This window comes from Pleurodeles waltl, chromosome 12 (genome assembly GCF_031143425.1).
Source record: "Pleurodeles waltl isolate 20211129_DDA chromosome 12, aPleWal1.hap1.20221129, whole genome shotgun sequence".
Classification (NCBI taxonomy): domain Eukaryota; kingdom Metazoa; phylum Chordata; class Amphibia; order Caudata; family Salamandridae; genus Pleurodeles; species Pleurodeles waltl.
In genome coordinates, this window is record NC_090451.1 from 431,755,724 (window position 1) to 431,773,291 (window position 17,568).

At 40.7% G+C, this 17,568-nt stretch overlaps 1 protein-coding gene across 1 annotated transcript in view; it reads right to left on the reverse strand.

The window, feature by feature from the left end:
- GCSH (glycine cleavage system protein H) overlaps positions 1-13,298 on the reverse strand; it is a 62,805-nt gene extending 49,507 nt beyond the window's left edge. The window contains exons 1-2 of the mRNA XM_069216924.1: positions 13,066-13,298; positions 7,518-7,597 (exon numbers count right to left, since the gene is read on the reverse strand). Of these exons, the coding sequence (XP_069073025.1) occupies positions 7,518-7,597; positions 13,066-13,249 (264 nt within the window). The 5' untranslated portion in view covers positions 13,250-13,298. The remainder of the gene's footprint in view (positions 1-7,517; positions 7,598-13,065) is intronic.
- Between the last annotated feature and the right edge of the window lie 4,270 nt (positions 13,299-17,568).

Sequence of the window (17,568 nt, forward strand, 5' to 3'; positions counted from 1 at the left end):
AGGTTTTGAAAGTGAGTAGGATGCACTAATGCTTGAGAAACAGGAAACATATTTGAAGCACCCTAGTAAAAAGGTGTATGGGATCTATTTTCTCCCACTATTAGAGTCTTTAAATTCGAAGTTAAGCCCAAAAATTAAATGCCAACTTGTTGTTAAAGGCAAAGCATATATGAGGCTATGGGGCATAGGAATAGATAATTCCTTGTTACAGGAGAAAATTCACAAAAAGGACATAGTTAAATTCAAATTTGAACTAGTATCCTTGTAACACATTTTGTTTGCATTCAAGCGCAGATACGTGAAAAGGCTGATTAGAGGCCAAGTAAAATCCTAATTAAAAGGTTCAGCATGGATCCAAGGCTGGAAGAATTATGGGAACTGAATGAACCTTAAAGGGTGGAATAGCAATAGTATACCTAATTGACCCTGCTGGTCATGAACAAAACCAAATCTACAATAAGATGTTCCCGTCAGCTTCACAAAGGTAAGCTTCTCCTCGATGGCATGTTGAGTTCTGTTGTCAATTAAAAAGCTGGTTAAATAATTCATCTCATCTGAACTGGTTCACTGCGATAATGAAAGCCAGAGAACGACTAATACAGTCACTGAGTACTCACTGTAAAGGAGAGGTATCACCCACATAATCGAAGACCATTTTGAACAATAAGAAGTGTTGAGTGCGATAATGCAGGGAGAACAGCATTGGCTTCAGTATTACAGACAGCTACATAAATCAAACGAATATAAATGAAATGTAACTGGATATCTGACAAAAAAAAATATGTGAATACGCTCAAAGTTACATGAAATCGTCTAAAACATGAATAGTGAAGCACTACCACAGAAACCTCACCAGTTAATACACAGCAAAATTAGGATTTGCAAATAGCACATGCTAGGCTTTCGGGCTTCATAAAAAGGAAACAGGACATATAAGAAGGAAATATCCAAAAACACAGTGCAAGTATGACAAACACTGTAAAAAGTAAAGGCTCTTACAAATTATTTACAGGTAAAAGCTTGGGGCCTGCAGCAACACTGACCAATACTGTTAACCTTTCATGAAGAAAGACCGTTCCAAGTCTGCAAACGTAACAATTTCAAAGGACATTTCAGAGGCTGTGCAGTTTTTAGCTAATGCTAATTCTTGTGCTCAAGACATATCATCTTCTGAATTAACAGGCTAAAAATGTGTTCAACAGCTTCATGAACTTTGGCAACGGAAACAGCTCTACGATGGATCAGACTTCAATAATCAATGCCAAACTAACAAAAAGAGCCCCCCACAGCCAGGCTCGTTTAATTGGCCACCAGCTTGACAAACTCACGATGTAACACTACATCCTAGAATGCTAGGCAGCAGCCTGAAATGTTCTTGGAGACTAAAGAAGTCCAACCAAGTTAATACATTAAAAGTAGGGGAGCAGATGTTAACATGAAGCGAGTAAAAACTGACATTGCAAACAGAAAGAAAACGTGATTGACACTGGCCCACTGTAGGTTAAAAAAGTAAGCTACAACCACTTTATGACTGACCTGTTTCTAGAAATAGGAGGATGCCAAATGCTACCATGACACATGGGGAACATCAATACCAAACTGCTCCTGCAGCATTGCCTTCATAATGCAACTACCGACACAAACTACAGGGAAAGACCTCTATTAGGTCAACTGAAAATCTGCGATTCTGTAGCCCTTGCGTTTTCCAAATGATTAAAGATTTGTCGCATTTGCAACATAATGCATCATCTTCTGCATACTTTGCAGATTAACAAAAAAGAAAGTTGTTTCTAACTCAAACAAAACAAAAAAAGTTACTACTTACGCTGTTACACATGTTGCTGCACAGAGACCTTACCTCGACTACTAAGCTCAGGTGTTAACCTGATATTGAGGAGGCGAAACCTTTAGCTAGACAGTGTAACATTGTAAACATGACAAAATAGTGGCATAACACTGCTAAATATGTGTGACATTACATGGCAACTGTCTTCTTGCCACATAATTTTGTTAATCCTACTGAAAAACGTGTTCCTTCCCTGACGTATAACTCCAGTGGCCATGGACACCACCAAACTAGGATGATACAGGACGTTTTTTTTTTTTAGTCCAATGCAAACTTGACTGAACCGTTCCCACGTGAATTTACTGTAGTAATATCAGATTATATGCTTGAAATATGGCAATCAAGCCTGACCCTCTTATTATATGCAACACTGATTTACTCTCAAAGCTATAACAAGTATTGGCAAAGACAACAGGTTTCGCCTGTGCAAGATCTATTGCCTTTGTCAATTTTTGTTTTATATGGTGCACAGGAGCACTAGCTACTGTGCAACATGGTTTAAAAAGCACTATGAAGCGGCCAGAGTTGACTGTCATACAGCTTTTTTGTTTTGTCATCTGACACAGCAGGTTGTGTTGCTGTGCAAAATGTAAAAAAGAAATAAAACAGTGCTGGGAGTTGGGAGGGGGCAAGGAACACGTGGAGAAGGTGGGGGGGGGGGGGAAACCAGTGGGAAGAAGGTGGGCGTCAACAGATGGGGTGAATGGTGGAGGTGGGGAAACAGAGCGGGAGAAGGGAAGGGGTGTGGAAACAACAGACAGCAGGACGAGGGAATGAAACTGTAGAAACATGCACTCTATAGGAGTGCATGTGCAAAAGTGGGGAAAAAAAAAAAAAAAGTGGTACCTGCAGGGGTCTGAAGCCACTGGAAGAACCTGTGCTGCAGACACAAAGCTATTCTTTATGTGGTCCACAAATTCTGGAAATGGTCCAGCCAGTCTCATCTGACTAGGACTTGAAAGCTACTTTGTGTTTCAACAAAAGACTAAAGTTACATCCTGGGCAGAAACATATTTTTTGTTTGATTAAAACAGAACTTTTTACAATGTTTATACACAAGGTTGTCTTAAAACTTTAAGGATGAAGCACACTTACTTTAATAGGGGCTTCTACACAGCTACCAATGCCTTCATTTTCAACTTCCAAGATACTCCCTAATAGCAAGAAGAGTACTCCCAGATAAATTCCCTGAGATGACGTTGTTGGATCTCTTCATGCTGAATTCCGATTATCCTTTGTCTGTTTTTTCCCAGCAGACTTGGCTTCTAAATGTGTCACTTATTTCTTGTGCATTATAATGATTTTCATATCTGCTAAAGATTCTGCAAGGATTTTTTACATTTTAAATACCTGTGAAAATAAATGAATTGCCATGGTTTGACCATCTGGGGTCCTCCTTCAGAGCCTGCCTACAGATATGTGTATATGTGCTTGGTGCTCCAGTCTTTCATGTGAGGTTGCAGATGCTTTCTTTTTGATGCAGGAATTTCAAGACGGGGGGGCAGCCCCCTCAAAGATGTGTCCTCTTTGGAGCTTCAGAGGTAGCAAGCAAGATACCTTTGTGCTGTAAAAAAGTACAAAGCTTAGCACACTTGTCTAATTCATGAAGCAGGCATTGGCATTAATGTTTAAATATGTTTACCACTAGCTTAAGTTATGGATCTGTAATTTGATATATATTCTTACTCTTTGAATACTGGTAAGTAGTGTAGATACAAGTGTCAAGATACTGGTTTGTATCGCTCAGTGTTTGGTTGAGAAATGTAGTCAGAGGATTAGAGGAGCAGGGTTCATCTACTACTGGCAAAGGTATTAAGTGATAATTAATGTTCAGTGGGAGAACATTTGAGGCCAACCTTGTTGTGTTGGACCACACATCTGGAATTTAGTGGTCTTGTGTTATTGCTCACAAGCGAGTTTGCCATAGCGGAGTGCGCATTTTTATTGGCAGCCAAAACATTTAGATATAAATGCAGTACTAAGAATGCTGATGGTACACAGAGCAAATGTGAATGGTTAACAAATCAACTAACAAAAATTAGTAATGAGGATCAAAGATGCTGAATAGGAAGACAGGAATGTCTGTATCTAGCATGGTATAGAGAGGAATATGTTCTTATTATAAGTTAAGGCAGTGTTTGCTGTTGATCACAGTTTTCATGCAAGTTTCAGGAGAGGACTCTTCAGGACTGTTTAAGTCCTGGAATGAAATTCTTCCTCAGATGACTGGGAAGCGAATTTTAACACAGATGTTCTTAAGAGTAAAACAAACAAGATCTAGATGTAGCTTGAGTGAGATTAGGAGTTTTTGATTGGGGCATCTTTGGTTGTGATGGGAGTATAACAGCTAGCAGAAACTATGGGGCTAGTGATGAAGAGCCTTGAATATTAGTATCAGTAGTTTGCTGTGTCACTGTTCTTAGCCAAGAGGCAGCTAGCGCGCAACAGTTGTTAGCTGTGGTGTTTCAGAAACAAAATCTGTAGAAAAAAAAACAAAAGCTCTCTTGGGATGAATATAACAGAATCGCCTGCATAGCATGTATCGCTAGGTGCTGGGTCTGAAAACTGGAAGCAGGCATCACCCTCAAGATTAACAGAACAAATTATTTGCAGAACTGTGCAATTCGGCAACTTTGTCAAAGAACAATGCAGCAGAGTTTGATGCTCTGAACTTTCTTTGACCTAGTCTGCGCAGCACTCAAAAGCAATAGTTTTGAAAAAAATTATATTTTCCAAAATCTTGACCAAGGACTAATGGCAATTGATATCAAAGCATAAAAACAGCTGCAGCTTCTTTGCCACTCAAAACTTTGCCTCAAACTTCCATCATTCATAAAACCAACCACCTACGACTAGATGAGGCTTAACGAAACTGTGCCTCACAAATGGTTTTTATTACCAAGTGCCTAATTTTCTATTGGGCTAATCTTCCACTGGCAGGCTCATGACTTCTAACTTCAGCCTAGGATTGTACTTTGATTCCATTATCGCTAGTAAGACCAATAAGTACTCTTAAAAATTTGAACGTTTTCAGATTTTTATTGACTTTAATTAGTCTTGGTAATAAAAATTTAGTATAGGGCCGGATATATACGTTGACTTTTTAAATCCGGCCTGCACACAGTTTTATTTTCTATCTTTCAATGTTTATAGGTAATGGCTCATGTCTCTTGGTTCAAAAATGTCAAAATAACTTTTCCACAGTAATTACCAAGTGAAAGTGTGGAACCAGTGCTTCACTTACAGTTTCTAGAATGAAGTTAACATATACAATCATAAAACATGTGATAAAACACACAAATCCTTTGAAAATTCTAATTTGATGAATATTTTTTAACTCAAGTAAGCCTATACAGTAAGTGTGCCTACATGGAAATATGCTGGAACAGATTAAAAGATCTCTTGCGCTATATGTGTGAGAGTTGTTTTTCTTTTCCCATATTAAATGCATTATAAACTGAGCTTATGCTAATGTATACTGTTCACACTGTCCTCCATCTTACCTCTGTGTCCTTCCACGTGACAACTACTGTTTCTCTTTCTAAATAAATGATTGTGTGTTTTACTCTAATAAACGGAGAGTGTTCCCAGAAATCCTTCCCACACTGTACCTAACCAAGGACATCCCAGCTGTCTTAGGATATAATGAATATCATTTCTAAAGAGCACAATTACTTCCCAAGAAGCGTCCCAGCGCTAAGTCTGTAAAGCAGAACAAACACACTTAGCATTCCCTGAACAAGTATGTTTTATGATGCCTTGACAGTTTTTTCCGCATCTAGATCTCTCGGATCTTTAGAGCGGAGTTCCAGTTGTTAACAGCCAAATAGGCAAAGGACCATCCTGCCAGTCTCTCTTTATGTAAACTAGGAATACACATCAGTCTCTGGTTGAAGGAGCGCAAAAGCCCTATTGGGATCATATTTCTTATATCCCCTTTGCAGATAAACAGGTCCAGCTTGATGCAAAGGTACAGGAGTAAATGTCAATGCCTTAAACATTGACTTCTGTTCAACTGGGAGCCAATGAAAAGTATAAACTAGTATGCATACAATAAACTTCAGGAACCACTAAAATCCAATGTAATACTATTGTGAGACAATCCCTGGATGATTCTGCAGTAAAATGTTTTTTCTTGTCCGTTTCCCATTTGTGCATATCCTTAGAACCAAGTGCTTGTATAAAATGTATGAAAGTCTTTGCCCAAAGTCCTACGTAAATTACTTACCACCGAACCCCTGTTTCCCATCTTTAGAAGGCAAATCTATGTAGGATTTCATACATAACTTTTCTGAGTTCTTTGTACTTATGGGTTGTATGCTTTGGTGCTAAACTTTGATTACATATTGCACGAACTCTGCCCATTATATAAAGTTTCAAACTATTATCCATTATCTGCCATCCTTCATGAACGTCTCAGTACCAATTATCGAACTTAATCATGAATGTATTAGTGACGGGTCCAATCGGGAGCATCAAAGTCCGCATTGGGACTACACTGCACCCAGCTGTTGGCATGCTTATGGTATGATCATTTCAGACAAGTTTGTGGGCTGATAGAGGCTAGATGACAAGGCACTAGTAAGTGTTTTGTTTAGGATGAATACCTTACACCAGCAGTTTAACTTATGTGGCTGTCCACAGAATCCTTGTTGGAAGACTGGGGTAAGCTATTTCCTATGATTTAAAACTCAATAAAATACATAAAATTATAGAATCAAGTGTAGGTCAAACAAATACACAAATTGTGAAACATTTTCTATAATTCACAAATAAACAATATACAAAATCTAAATTTGAATGGGGAGGGTTTGGGCTTTTCAAATGTTGGCTGCTAAAAGAGAAAGCAGTATGCTCGACTCAATGTCTTTTTGTTCCTAGTACAGCTTCTCTTTTGTCTGTGTTTACTAGTGCTTCAGTTGAGGCCGTCAATCGTGCATACTACTGTTTACTATACATCTATATATGCACGGATCCCAAGATTCAGCTAAGGATTCAAACTTATTTCCCCGCCCCCAATTTTAAATTCCTTCACTTTTACAGAGCATTCAAAAAATTTCATTTTTCCATCTTGCTAGTTTTGTGTCTAGACTTTATTCATATAATTTATTTTTCTAAACAATTATCACCCCCCCCCTCCGAGTAGGTGTTATGGACCCCATCATGTAAAGAACCACTTTTTTCACAGAATAGGTTGTTACCCAATTTATCAGTATTTTGAATCTAGCAGGGGAATATGAGGAGTGGGAGTTAGCCTTACTACAGGATACCACAATTCATAGGATAAATTCATTTTTGTAATTGCATGTTAAACACTGAAGTACAATCTGAAGATCACTTATTAGCAGTTGTAGATTGAGAGATATGTATATTATATTAAAAGTGTACACGTGTGGGTAAGTGGGTGTGCGCATGCTAAATAAATAAGTTCTACATCATAAGGACAACCTGAACAAGGCTAGCTGCGTTCATAAAGTAAGGTGCAAACAAGTAAGAACTGATTAGAAATGCTAGCACAGCAGAATTAGAACCACAAAAAAGGGGAAAGATCCAAGTCCACAACGTGCAACACAAGCTATAACCATAAAAATCAGTAAAAAAATTCCAAAGATCAGGTGCTCTTATGGAGTTGCATCAATATTGCAGAACTGAAAAGCAAACAAGTCAATACCTGTGCAAAACTGCTGATTCCTACAGTTCCAATCCCGTTTTCCACGGATATCCACTCATGCTTGTCTGTGAACTTGCGAGCTATAATGAGAGAATTAGGAACTTTATACTGTTTTAAAACAAAATCTTAGATATATTTGAAGAAAGTATCTCAGTTAGAATTGCAATTTATGAAGCACACTTCACAGACCGAATGACACTTAGGGGCATATTTATACTCTGTTTGCCCCGAATGTGCGGCAAAAAATTTGACGCACATTCGGTGCAAACACTGCCCCATATTTAAACTTTGACTCCCGACCCTGCAGACATCAAAATTCCACCATGTGCGTCATTTTTTGGAAGTGGGAAACTGCCTTGCGTTAATGATATGCAAGGTAGGCGTTTCCTTCCAAAAAATGACTTTAAGGCCTGTGGCCTTATTTACACCCCAGCGTCATTTTGACGCACAGGAGGGGGTGGGCCTTAAAAAACGGCGCACAGCCTGATGTGCACCGTTTTTTAACGCTTGGGTCAGGGCAGGCGTTAAGGGATCTGTGGGCTTGTAAGGAGTCCAGCGGTGCCCTCCCCTACCCCCAGGGACACCCCCTGCCACCCTCACCTACCCCTGGAGGACACCCATGGATGAGGGGACCCATCCCAGGGAACTAAAGGTAGGTTCAGGTAAGTATTTTTTTAAGTGGCATAGAGGGGCTTGATTTGGACCCCGCTACATGCCACTATGCCCAATGACCATGCCCAGGGGACATAAGTCCCCTGGGCATGGCCATTGGGCAAGGGGCATGACTCCTGTCTTTGCTAAGACAGGAGTCATGTCAATGGGGATTGTGCGTCAAAAAAAATGGCGCAAGTCCGGTTTGAGGTCTGATTTTTGCCTCAGACCTGACTTGCACCATTTTTTGACGCACAACCCACATTTTCCCATACACCGGCGCTGCCTGGTGTGAGTCTTTTTTTTTTTTTACTCAGACCAGTCCGCAGCGCCGGCTAATGTCATTCCATAAATAAGGCGCCCGCATGGAGAGTTGGAATGGCGTTTGCCGGCGGTGAAATTTTTAACGCACAACTGCGTTGGTGCAGTTGTGCGTGAATAAGTATAAACATGCCCCTTAGTATGTGTTGACAGCCTATTTAATGATTCTCTTTTAAAATCACCCTCTAAAAAGTGAAAATCGGCCAACTCTATTGGAAATAAATTTTGTGGCATGCACATGATCCACAAATCTTCAGTTTATTTTTAACCCACTCAGCTATCTTAGGAGTGTCTTGGTGGTGGTGGGGGAATCTCTAACATCACAACATATTCTTGAATAGGATAAATGTTGAATAAAAAAAAATAAAAAAAATAAAAAATAATTAAAAAAAAAAACATTAGGAGGAAATTAAGAAAAACAAAAATCACTTTAGAAAACTATTATTTCAATATCGCCATCAAATTATTACTTTCTAGCAAATTTCAGTTTTTCAACTATGCAAAATGTACTGGTGGAAAGCAAACACATGAAACAATGGAATACAAACAGTGAGACTGTTTAAAAACAATTAACAATTGTTTTTGATTAAAGGAATTTGGTTAAATCAAACTATTCGCTTTAATACGAAATTGTTAACATCGTATTTTTTTTTATTAGGTTGTATGCCGATGGGGCAGTTAGGTTCATAAACTTCACCACTGATAGATCATAAAAAGTCAATTTCTGACATCTGTATTATCCAACTCTATATCCCCGTAAGACAAATGTAGGAGCTGTAATAAAAAGATCACAATTTATTTCACTTCAGTTTGGGGCATCTGTGACAAGGCAACAACAGCTGTGGTCTGACTGGTCAGTTTTAACTTGCAGACGGTTGCCTTACCAGAGTGATGAAAACTATTTGTTTAACAGGTAATCAGGCTAGAACGGCAAGTGCCCTTTGTTGTGCAACTCAGTACAAAAGTTTTGAATTTGAAGAAAGCAAAACGCTTGACAATTTTAGAAGTAAAATGAGTAGGTATCAGCAAATCAGGTATGTTCGAAGACTCAACTGTTGGTGTATTTGGCAAGATTCACCTTTTTCTTAGTAACTAGTCCCAATTTGTTTAAAATTACCATATGTTTGTGAGGCACACATTAGTAAAACACACCACCTTGAAAACAATTAAATTTTATTTAAAGTCAAGAAGCTAGGAAAAAAGAATTAAATTCCTGTTGCACAACATCAGAACTGTGACCGTGTATAAAATGTACACTTCTATGAATTGGAATGTTCCCATTCTCCGATGGAGAGTGTGACAGATCACAATTCTGTCCTTGACGTTACTGCGTGGAATTATAGGTGACAAAGCTAAAGGCAGCCCTGTAATGAGAGAATCATCCTTTTAAATACATTTTCTCTCAATATTTCACCCAGGCAAAATGATCTCTCTCAGTCATAGTTTGCAAAAAAGTGTGTTCTGACAATCAATACCTGTGCAGCAGGTGAAGTCTATGCAAATAATCTTGGACTGTTTTTGCTGGGTTACCTTGGTAAGCTGGTGCCTTGCAACATTGTCACAGTTTCTTTGTCACCCGCATTTATAAATACAGACCAGTGCACATTGTTTGTCATGTCTTCACACACTGCCACATTATGCAAACCAATATTTACAGGTTCTCTGCAGCACTGCCAACAGTAGTGCAGCTGTGTCCATATGCAAGCCATTTTGATGCTGATGAAGGGCAAAAAATTTAATAGCTAAAGGACAGGAACACATCAGAAACTGGATTTGCCTGTACCTCTTGATAGCAGATGTCTAGGAGAGCAGTGTATTCCTCCGTTTGGTTCAAGTGCCCACACAAAGGTAGATTTCTTGAATTTTAATTGAGTTTTATTGGTGAGAAAAGCCTTGTGTGAAGTGGAATGAATAGGAGAGTAGGTTTCTGAATCATCTGAATGCACAACATCGCTCATACACGAGTCCATGGCACATTAAGTACTAAGGTGGATAAAATCCAAAACCCTTAAAGGAGTTTGGGATACAGACCTTTCAGTTAGGCTTGGTATGTTGAGTAACAATCTGTAAAACAAGTTCAACTCCTTTCACATTAGTTTGATAGTGGGGAACAACCTCTAACAATACCACACTATTCCATTAATGTCTATTATATAAATGGAATGTATGCTCAGACGGTCAATATAGAGCCAACAAACCATTGTCTTCTGATGGCAAAAAAAAACCATTTGCATGACAGGAACTGACAGATTTAGATTTGTCAGCTAAACCTCTGCAGGTCAGGACGGCAGGCTTGCTCCTGCTAAAAGAAGTATGCTTAATTTGAATGTGGGACCTGAAGGATAAATAATCCCTCCGAAAGGTTGAGGGTAAACAATAGATGATGTTATCACGGATAGTGGACAAATTACTGCCTTATAGGTTTATGATGGACTTGAAGAATATTGTACCATAAAGCAAAATAATTCAGAAGCTATGAATGTACTGGTAGGTCTTTCAAATTACTTAGGTGTTAATTGTAGAACTATGATGGTCTACAATGAACACCTAACTGACATAACTGAAATTGAGATGATGCACAAGTATGTGGAGAAATGAAATTAAAAGGCAACAATAAAAGGTAAGTGAAAAGCAACATACTAATAAAGGCTACCCAGGAATAAATCAATTCAAAGTGATACAGTCAAGTAGTTATCATTCTGCCAATTATAAACAAGCACTAGCAAAGCCAATGTGTCTCGCCTTTGCAACATCCTTGTTTTGCCAAATCTTTTGGCGATGTTGAACAGAACTGGTAAAAAAAACAATGCGTTTTGCCAGTCCGGTTTAGTTTTGGCAAAGGAAAAAAAGGGGGGGGGAAGGCAAAGACCTGGCTGCTGTTGGCAATTCATCATTCTTTTATATATCTTCAACAGGGGTGGCAGGAAATTCACAGAGCACAGGGCCGGATATTTTTGGGGTGGGGCAATAAGAGGGAAAACACAGGCACTCCGAGAGAATGCTTAACCAAAATTAAACACCCATTGGCAAAACCAACAGGTTTAGCTTACAGGGATACTGTGCAACCTGCCTTAAAGTACGGAACAAAAGCGCTATGAGGTGGCCAGCACGTTTTTCTTAAGCACAAGACATCTGATGCTTAATTCCTAATCTGAAAAATTTCTAAAAATAAGCACAATATTGTATTCGCACCCGGTTTTACCATTACAACTATGTTCATCCCCATAGCAGAGTATGGAATATATTTAAATGGCTATGATGGGACTTTGAAACTGAGAGAAAGGTTAGGCAGTGCAAATTGCACAGCTATGCTGATACCCCAGAAGGTGCCCAAGAACTGTCCACGAGTGTGATGGGAGATGTCTACTTTCAGCATCAAGGGGCTTATTGTATACCCTTAAGGGATACCCACATTTGTGACCGCTACTCTGGATTACTTTTAGAAGTAGCCACAAGTCAATATAATCTATCGAGTCTATACCATGGCCGTATGAAAATATATTTTTGTGGATTATATCCCTGCAGGTGTCTTTGTGATTAACAAACAAAAAAAAAAAGGGGGGGTGGGGGGGGGGAGACAATAAGTTCGGTCTGACGCAGAAGAGCAAGTCAATGTGCTGCTGTATCTATACAAGGAACGGTTCATTAAATAAATGTAAACAAAAAAAAACACACTAAGACCTCTTTGGAAACTGATAGAGTATTAAAATGGATATAGGTGTTAAATTAAATACGAGCAATACTTTAAAAAGATTTGAATGGAGATGGCCATGTGAACACATACTATCGCTAGAGGCGACCCTGTAGAACAGAGCAGTCCGTGTTTATCGCCCTTCCTGGATGAGTCGGCCAGTGCACAAAATTCAGACCTGAAACACCCCGAGAAACAAAAGACCAGCGCTTAGAAGCTTTTTCTACTACAAGTTGACCAAATTACGATTCCCCACTATCACCGCTCCTTGGAGATGAACTACTTGTTACCATTAAAAACATAATTCCAAAGGGGCAGGTGCTAAGTACCTGCACTACTTTAACTTTGAAAGGGAGAGTGCCTGCACTTCTCAGCACTTGCGCAATACTTTTAATGGAAAGGTACCGTCACATTTCTGTATCAGGTAGGTACACTGGAATAACGAGTACCAAAACTTTTATATTTCCATTCGAAACACTGATTAAGACTATCTCACGGTGGTTTTGCGCCTCCACCAATGAAGAAAGCCCTTCTCTAGATGGAAGGGCACTATGTACGAAGAAAGCGCTACATCAAACTAAGCTGTGCGAGTATGACCTCAGGCTGCGCAACTGTGCTGAGCCAGAAGCATCTCTAATAAACACAATATCACGTGCACAAGTCACAACCCACTGCCTGGCCCCACACTTACAATGCTGCTCCCGTGGCGCCTTCACGCAGGGGCTCGTCATTTCTAACACCCCTTACGCCCCAGTTAGTGTCCCTGGGCATTCAATACTTTAAGTTGCCCTTCTAACCCACAGCACAGCTGCGAACCACTCGCCCCCTCCCCTGACTAGAGAACTTCAAAATAGTTCACTTTCCGCGCGTGCATGCGAACCTCACCGGAGAGCAGCAGAGGAGAGGTGGAGAAGTTCCGGGTCGCACGCAGGTGGTGGAGAGACTTTCGAGTAGCTGCGAGGCTTCGCAAGGAGAGGGTGAAGGCGGTCGCGGTTCCTGCCCCTTTCCCGCTGAGGCAGCACAAAGTCCTGAAAGTAGCTCTCGCCGTCATCGCTGCTTGTGCCGCCATCTTTGTCGTGCACGCGCTTCACAATCAGGCCAGCGACTGAGCGTGCTCAGGGAGCGAGCATCAGTCTGCGCATGCGCGATCTGCACTGCACAAAAATCTTTGACTTGGAGGTCGCGCTGTAGTAAAGCTACTCACCAATAGGAGGTTCTCCTACACGTCTGAAATGATTTGAAACCATCGTACCTGTCAACTTTTCAAGACATATAGTGGCTCATGTTGCAGTAGCGTTAGCATACTAGGCTGGCTTAGTTACTCCGGCTTGTTCTCCAAGTGGCAGTTCTGAAACTTTATCAATGAAGAACATTTGTTAGAACTAGATTAAAGATTACTTTTTTCAATGGATTACTTTGTAAATAGAACGGATAGCCACATTTCGAATCGCCAATTTTACCCCTACAAACATTCGCTCCAGTTTACAGCCCTTAAGTTCGTAACGGTAACCGCAAAGTGACGGGAATGAGAAGTAAAGATGTAGCCTAGTGACTACCCGCACCAGGAGATGTGGTTTACATCTTGATATCTTTATTTGACCTAATTGTGTGATCCTTTGGTAAATATCGTTATGCTTTCTTATATATTTGTTCTTATTATTAGTGCCTAGAGAAGGTCCTGTCTGAGGTGTGTGAAAAATGAGAACAATAATTTAGAGTCAACAATCTTTTAGCCCACCCAGTAGGCAGATAGATGAAAAAAGGATGTTCAAGAAGGAGAGTATACGCATAATTAATGAATGGCTTGTATTGCTCGGGTTACTTACTGGTAATATTAATTACTTCAACTCTCTCTTCCTCGTCCCAATACTTACTAACTGAGGTTTTACCTCCTCTACCCCCTTTTCCCACACCTCAACAAACCTTTTTTAGGCCGAGCGCCCAAGCGCTGTGGCCTGTTGTAATCTATATGTGGGCTTTTTACCACGCTTACTGCATGCCCATCACTATCACTCGTTCATGGGCTTGCCTTTGAAAAATCCTTTGTTATCATTGGTAAAGGCTTTACATTTTTCCCTCCTTGGGGCAGTTTTGCCTTGGACATCGACCCTGTTACATGGGTAATTGCACATTTGCCAATATGTTTGACTGCGAGCTAACTACTTTTTCTTTTTGTGTCTCTCCTACTAGCTCTTGCTCATGGCGGCAGTGGCTCTTTGCATCGGTTTGCTTATGTCAGCTGTTTTACTTTTCATTTGCGTTTTATGTGGCATGAAAAGTCCAGTTAGGAATTTACAACGCTAATAGCTCTAACTCGAGCAAACACGAGACCCATTGCATTGCAAATGCTTGTTTCTATTTCTACTCTCCCTCCAAACTCCTCCTGTTAACCCTACCTAATCACCAGCACTTCCCTTCCTGAGCCCTACCGAAGCATAGTTCAAAGAAGCCAAGATAAGAAGGCCAGGAAGGGAGGGAGGGAGGGCCATAAGCACTGGGACGAGGAAGAGAGAACTGGAGTAATGAAGATTACCGGTAAGTATCTGAGCATTACCATCCTCATCCCAGCCCTTACTAAATGAGGAAATACCCAAGCAAAAGGCCTTCTTATCAACTCAGACAGACCAACAGAAAACCAGGACATTCAGACATGCAGGTGCCAGTTATTTTTATTGAACACAAAACACACCACCTTACATGCCCCTAATATTAGTGCTGTAAGAAAGACCATACCAGACTCTCCCCAAACTGAAATCTGTGAAGCAGCCTTGGAAAGAACCCCAGAAGCAAACTGAGACTCTCGGCCCTGAGCAACATGCCGTCAACAATGGGACACAAATGTGGATGGAGAGGCACAGGTTGCAGCAGCACACATATCTGCTACCAAAACCCCCTGCCCATTCTGCCCAGGAGGCAGCAATACCCTGAGTAGAACGAGCCTTAACAGACATAGGAAACTCAGAACCGGACTGCTTGTAAGCCAAGGAAATGACACCTTTAATCCATCACGCAGGGGTGGATCTGGAAGGCTTACCACCTCTGTTGGCATGACCAAAATGAACAAACAAGGAATCAGACTTCGGAAACACATAGGATTTCCTCAAATACACCTCAAGAGCCCTCACCACATCCAAAGAGGAAACAGAAGGGTCCAAGGAGACAACCTCCTAAGAAGGAAGGGCTATGTCTTTATTTTTGTGAAAACAAGAGTTAATCTTGGGGAAAAAATATGGACCCAAAGACATCACAACTCTGTCCTCGAACAACTTCAAGTAAGGATAACAGCATTGAAGAGAGCCTGATTCTCCCAGTTGCCTGGCCAAAATGATTGCCACCAAGAAGAAAATCTTCAGTGACAAAAAGTTTTTCTGATGCCTCCTCCAATGGCTCAAAAGGGGGACCCTGAAGGAAAGACAGGACCAAAGGTAAATTTCCATGGAGGAAAAAATGACCTGACCTTAGGCCTAATGAGGGAGACACGACTAAAAAGCTTATGAACCAGGGAATCAAGATGTTCCAGTTCCCCCCAGGGAGATCTAAAAGCCATGTTAGCTGACCATTGCAGTTTCAATGTAGAAACAGAAAAATGTTTGGCAAAACCCTCCTGAAGGAAATCCAAAATAGTTTCAGGGGAGTAATCCAGAGAGTAAAAACCCTTACCTAGAGAAACTCATCAAAAGAGGCCTGATGATGGTGTAGGCATTCCTGGTGGATTCTTGCCTTGAGGCCTGTAGAGACAAAGAAACAGATAAGGAGAGACCCTTTCTCAACAGACCCCTCCTCTCAGCCTCCAGTCCAACAGCCGAAGACTGCTCAGAGATGGAAGTGACAAGCGTGGATGAATGATTAGAATGGGGTCTAGAGGAAGAATTCATTCCTTGGAGACTGCCAGGGACAAATAAGAGGAAACCACACTCTCCTTGGCCAATATGGGACAATCAGAATCACATCCAACTCCTCCCTCTGGATTCTGATAAGAACCTTCCTGATGCGGTGGAAAGAAGGAAAGGCAGACAGGAGATTCCTGGGCTTGTGCTGGAGAAGGGCATCTACCCTGAGGGAGTGGCTCTCCTGAGTCCCAGAACAAAACTGAAGAAGCTGAGAATTTGACCCATCGGCAAACAGATCTATGACCAGAACTCCCCACCTGCTGCACAGATTCTGAAACACAAGGGGATTGAGGACTGTAGGAAAATGGCCCTCCCTGAAGGGTCACCCCAAACTTTTTGCCTTCCCCCTTCTCTTATTCTGACCTCATATTTGTTGGCTTTAGAACTCTGGGCAGATTACCACTGCTAACCAGTGCTAAAGTGCATGTGCTCTCTGTTAGGAAACTATTTTCAACCCTCCCCAGAGTGGCGCAAAGAAAACACAAACACCAGGCAAGGCTCCGGAACAGATGAAATGTGTCCTGAGGTACCAAGGTTTATTGGTATGCCAAGGCAGAAGGCAGACGCACATCCCAGTGTTACGTCTTACAAGCTGGCATCTTCTGCCCTGAAGCATATAAGTCAGGCACTTATATATGTTAATAAGTGCTGTCACAGCACAACCCCAAAAAGGGACACAGTCCAAACATGGGCACAAAAGAAATGCTGCATACACACAACTTAAAGTCCATAGTGTAAAATATACATAATGCACTGTGAGCATGAACACGTGAACAGACAACAGGTGGTCCCTAAAGGAAAGGGGGCTGGGTTGCTGACTGGCTGAACTAAAAGTGCGAGACCGAGCTAAACTTAACAACATGGCTTGGAGAGGTTTGTTTGTACAACTGGCATAGGTGTCAGAGAGGTCAGTAGGGAAGTCTTACTGGGATTCAGATAAAGGAGGAGAGAATTGGAACTAAAGTATCATATCTATAGTTACATACATGTGAATATATATTTTTCCCGACAATCTCTCCTTTTTGATAGTAATTTCATACTTGATTGCAGAAATATATATATACATTGCAGAAGCATAGCAATAATGTAACAATAAAATACATATCTTCGGATGGCTTACACATTTTGTTTAGATGAAACACATATATTGTCATCTAGGCATACACCTATGAGGTATTCATTATTTAAACATAGTCAAAATGATATGCTATTATCCAATGCATTCATGTGTTATGGGTCTATAGCCATTAAATCAAACATTTCTTTATGTGCTTCCTCTACATCTTGTTGTATTGTAAGATATCTGAGGGCTATCTCCTGCTCTGTAGGATGTAGGACTTTAACTGCAGAAAATGAATAGATGTTCTTACTACAGAACTGCTGGAGCATGGCAAAAGTTATAGATATAGATATGAAGTCTTTCTGTTACTCAGTTCTAAGCTACTTTCTCTAGTTGTCAGTGAAGCAATGGCACGCAGTGTGCTGTCCTCTGCTTCTC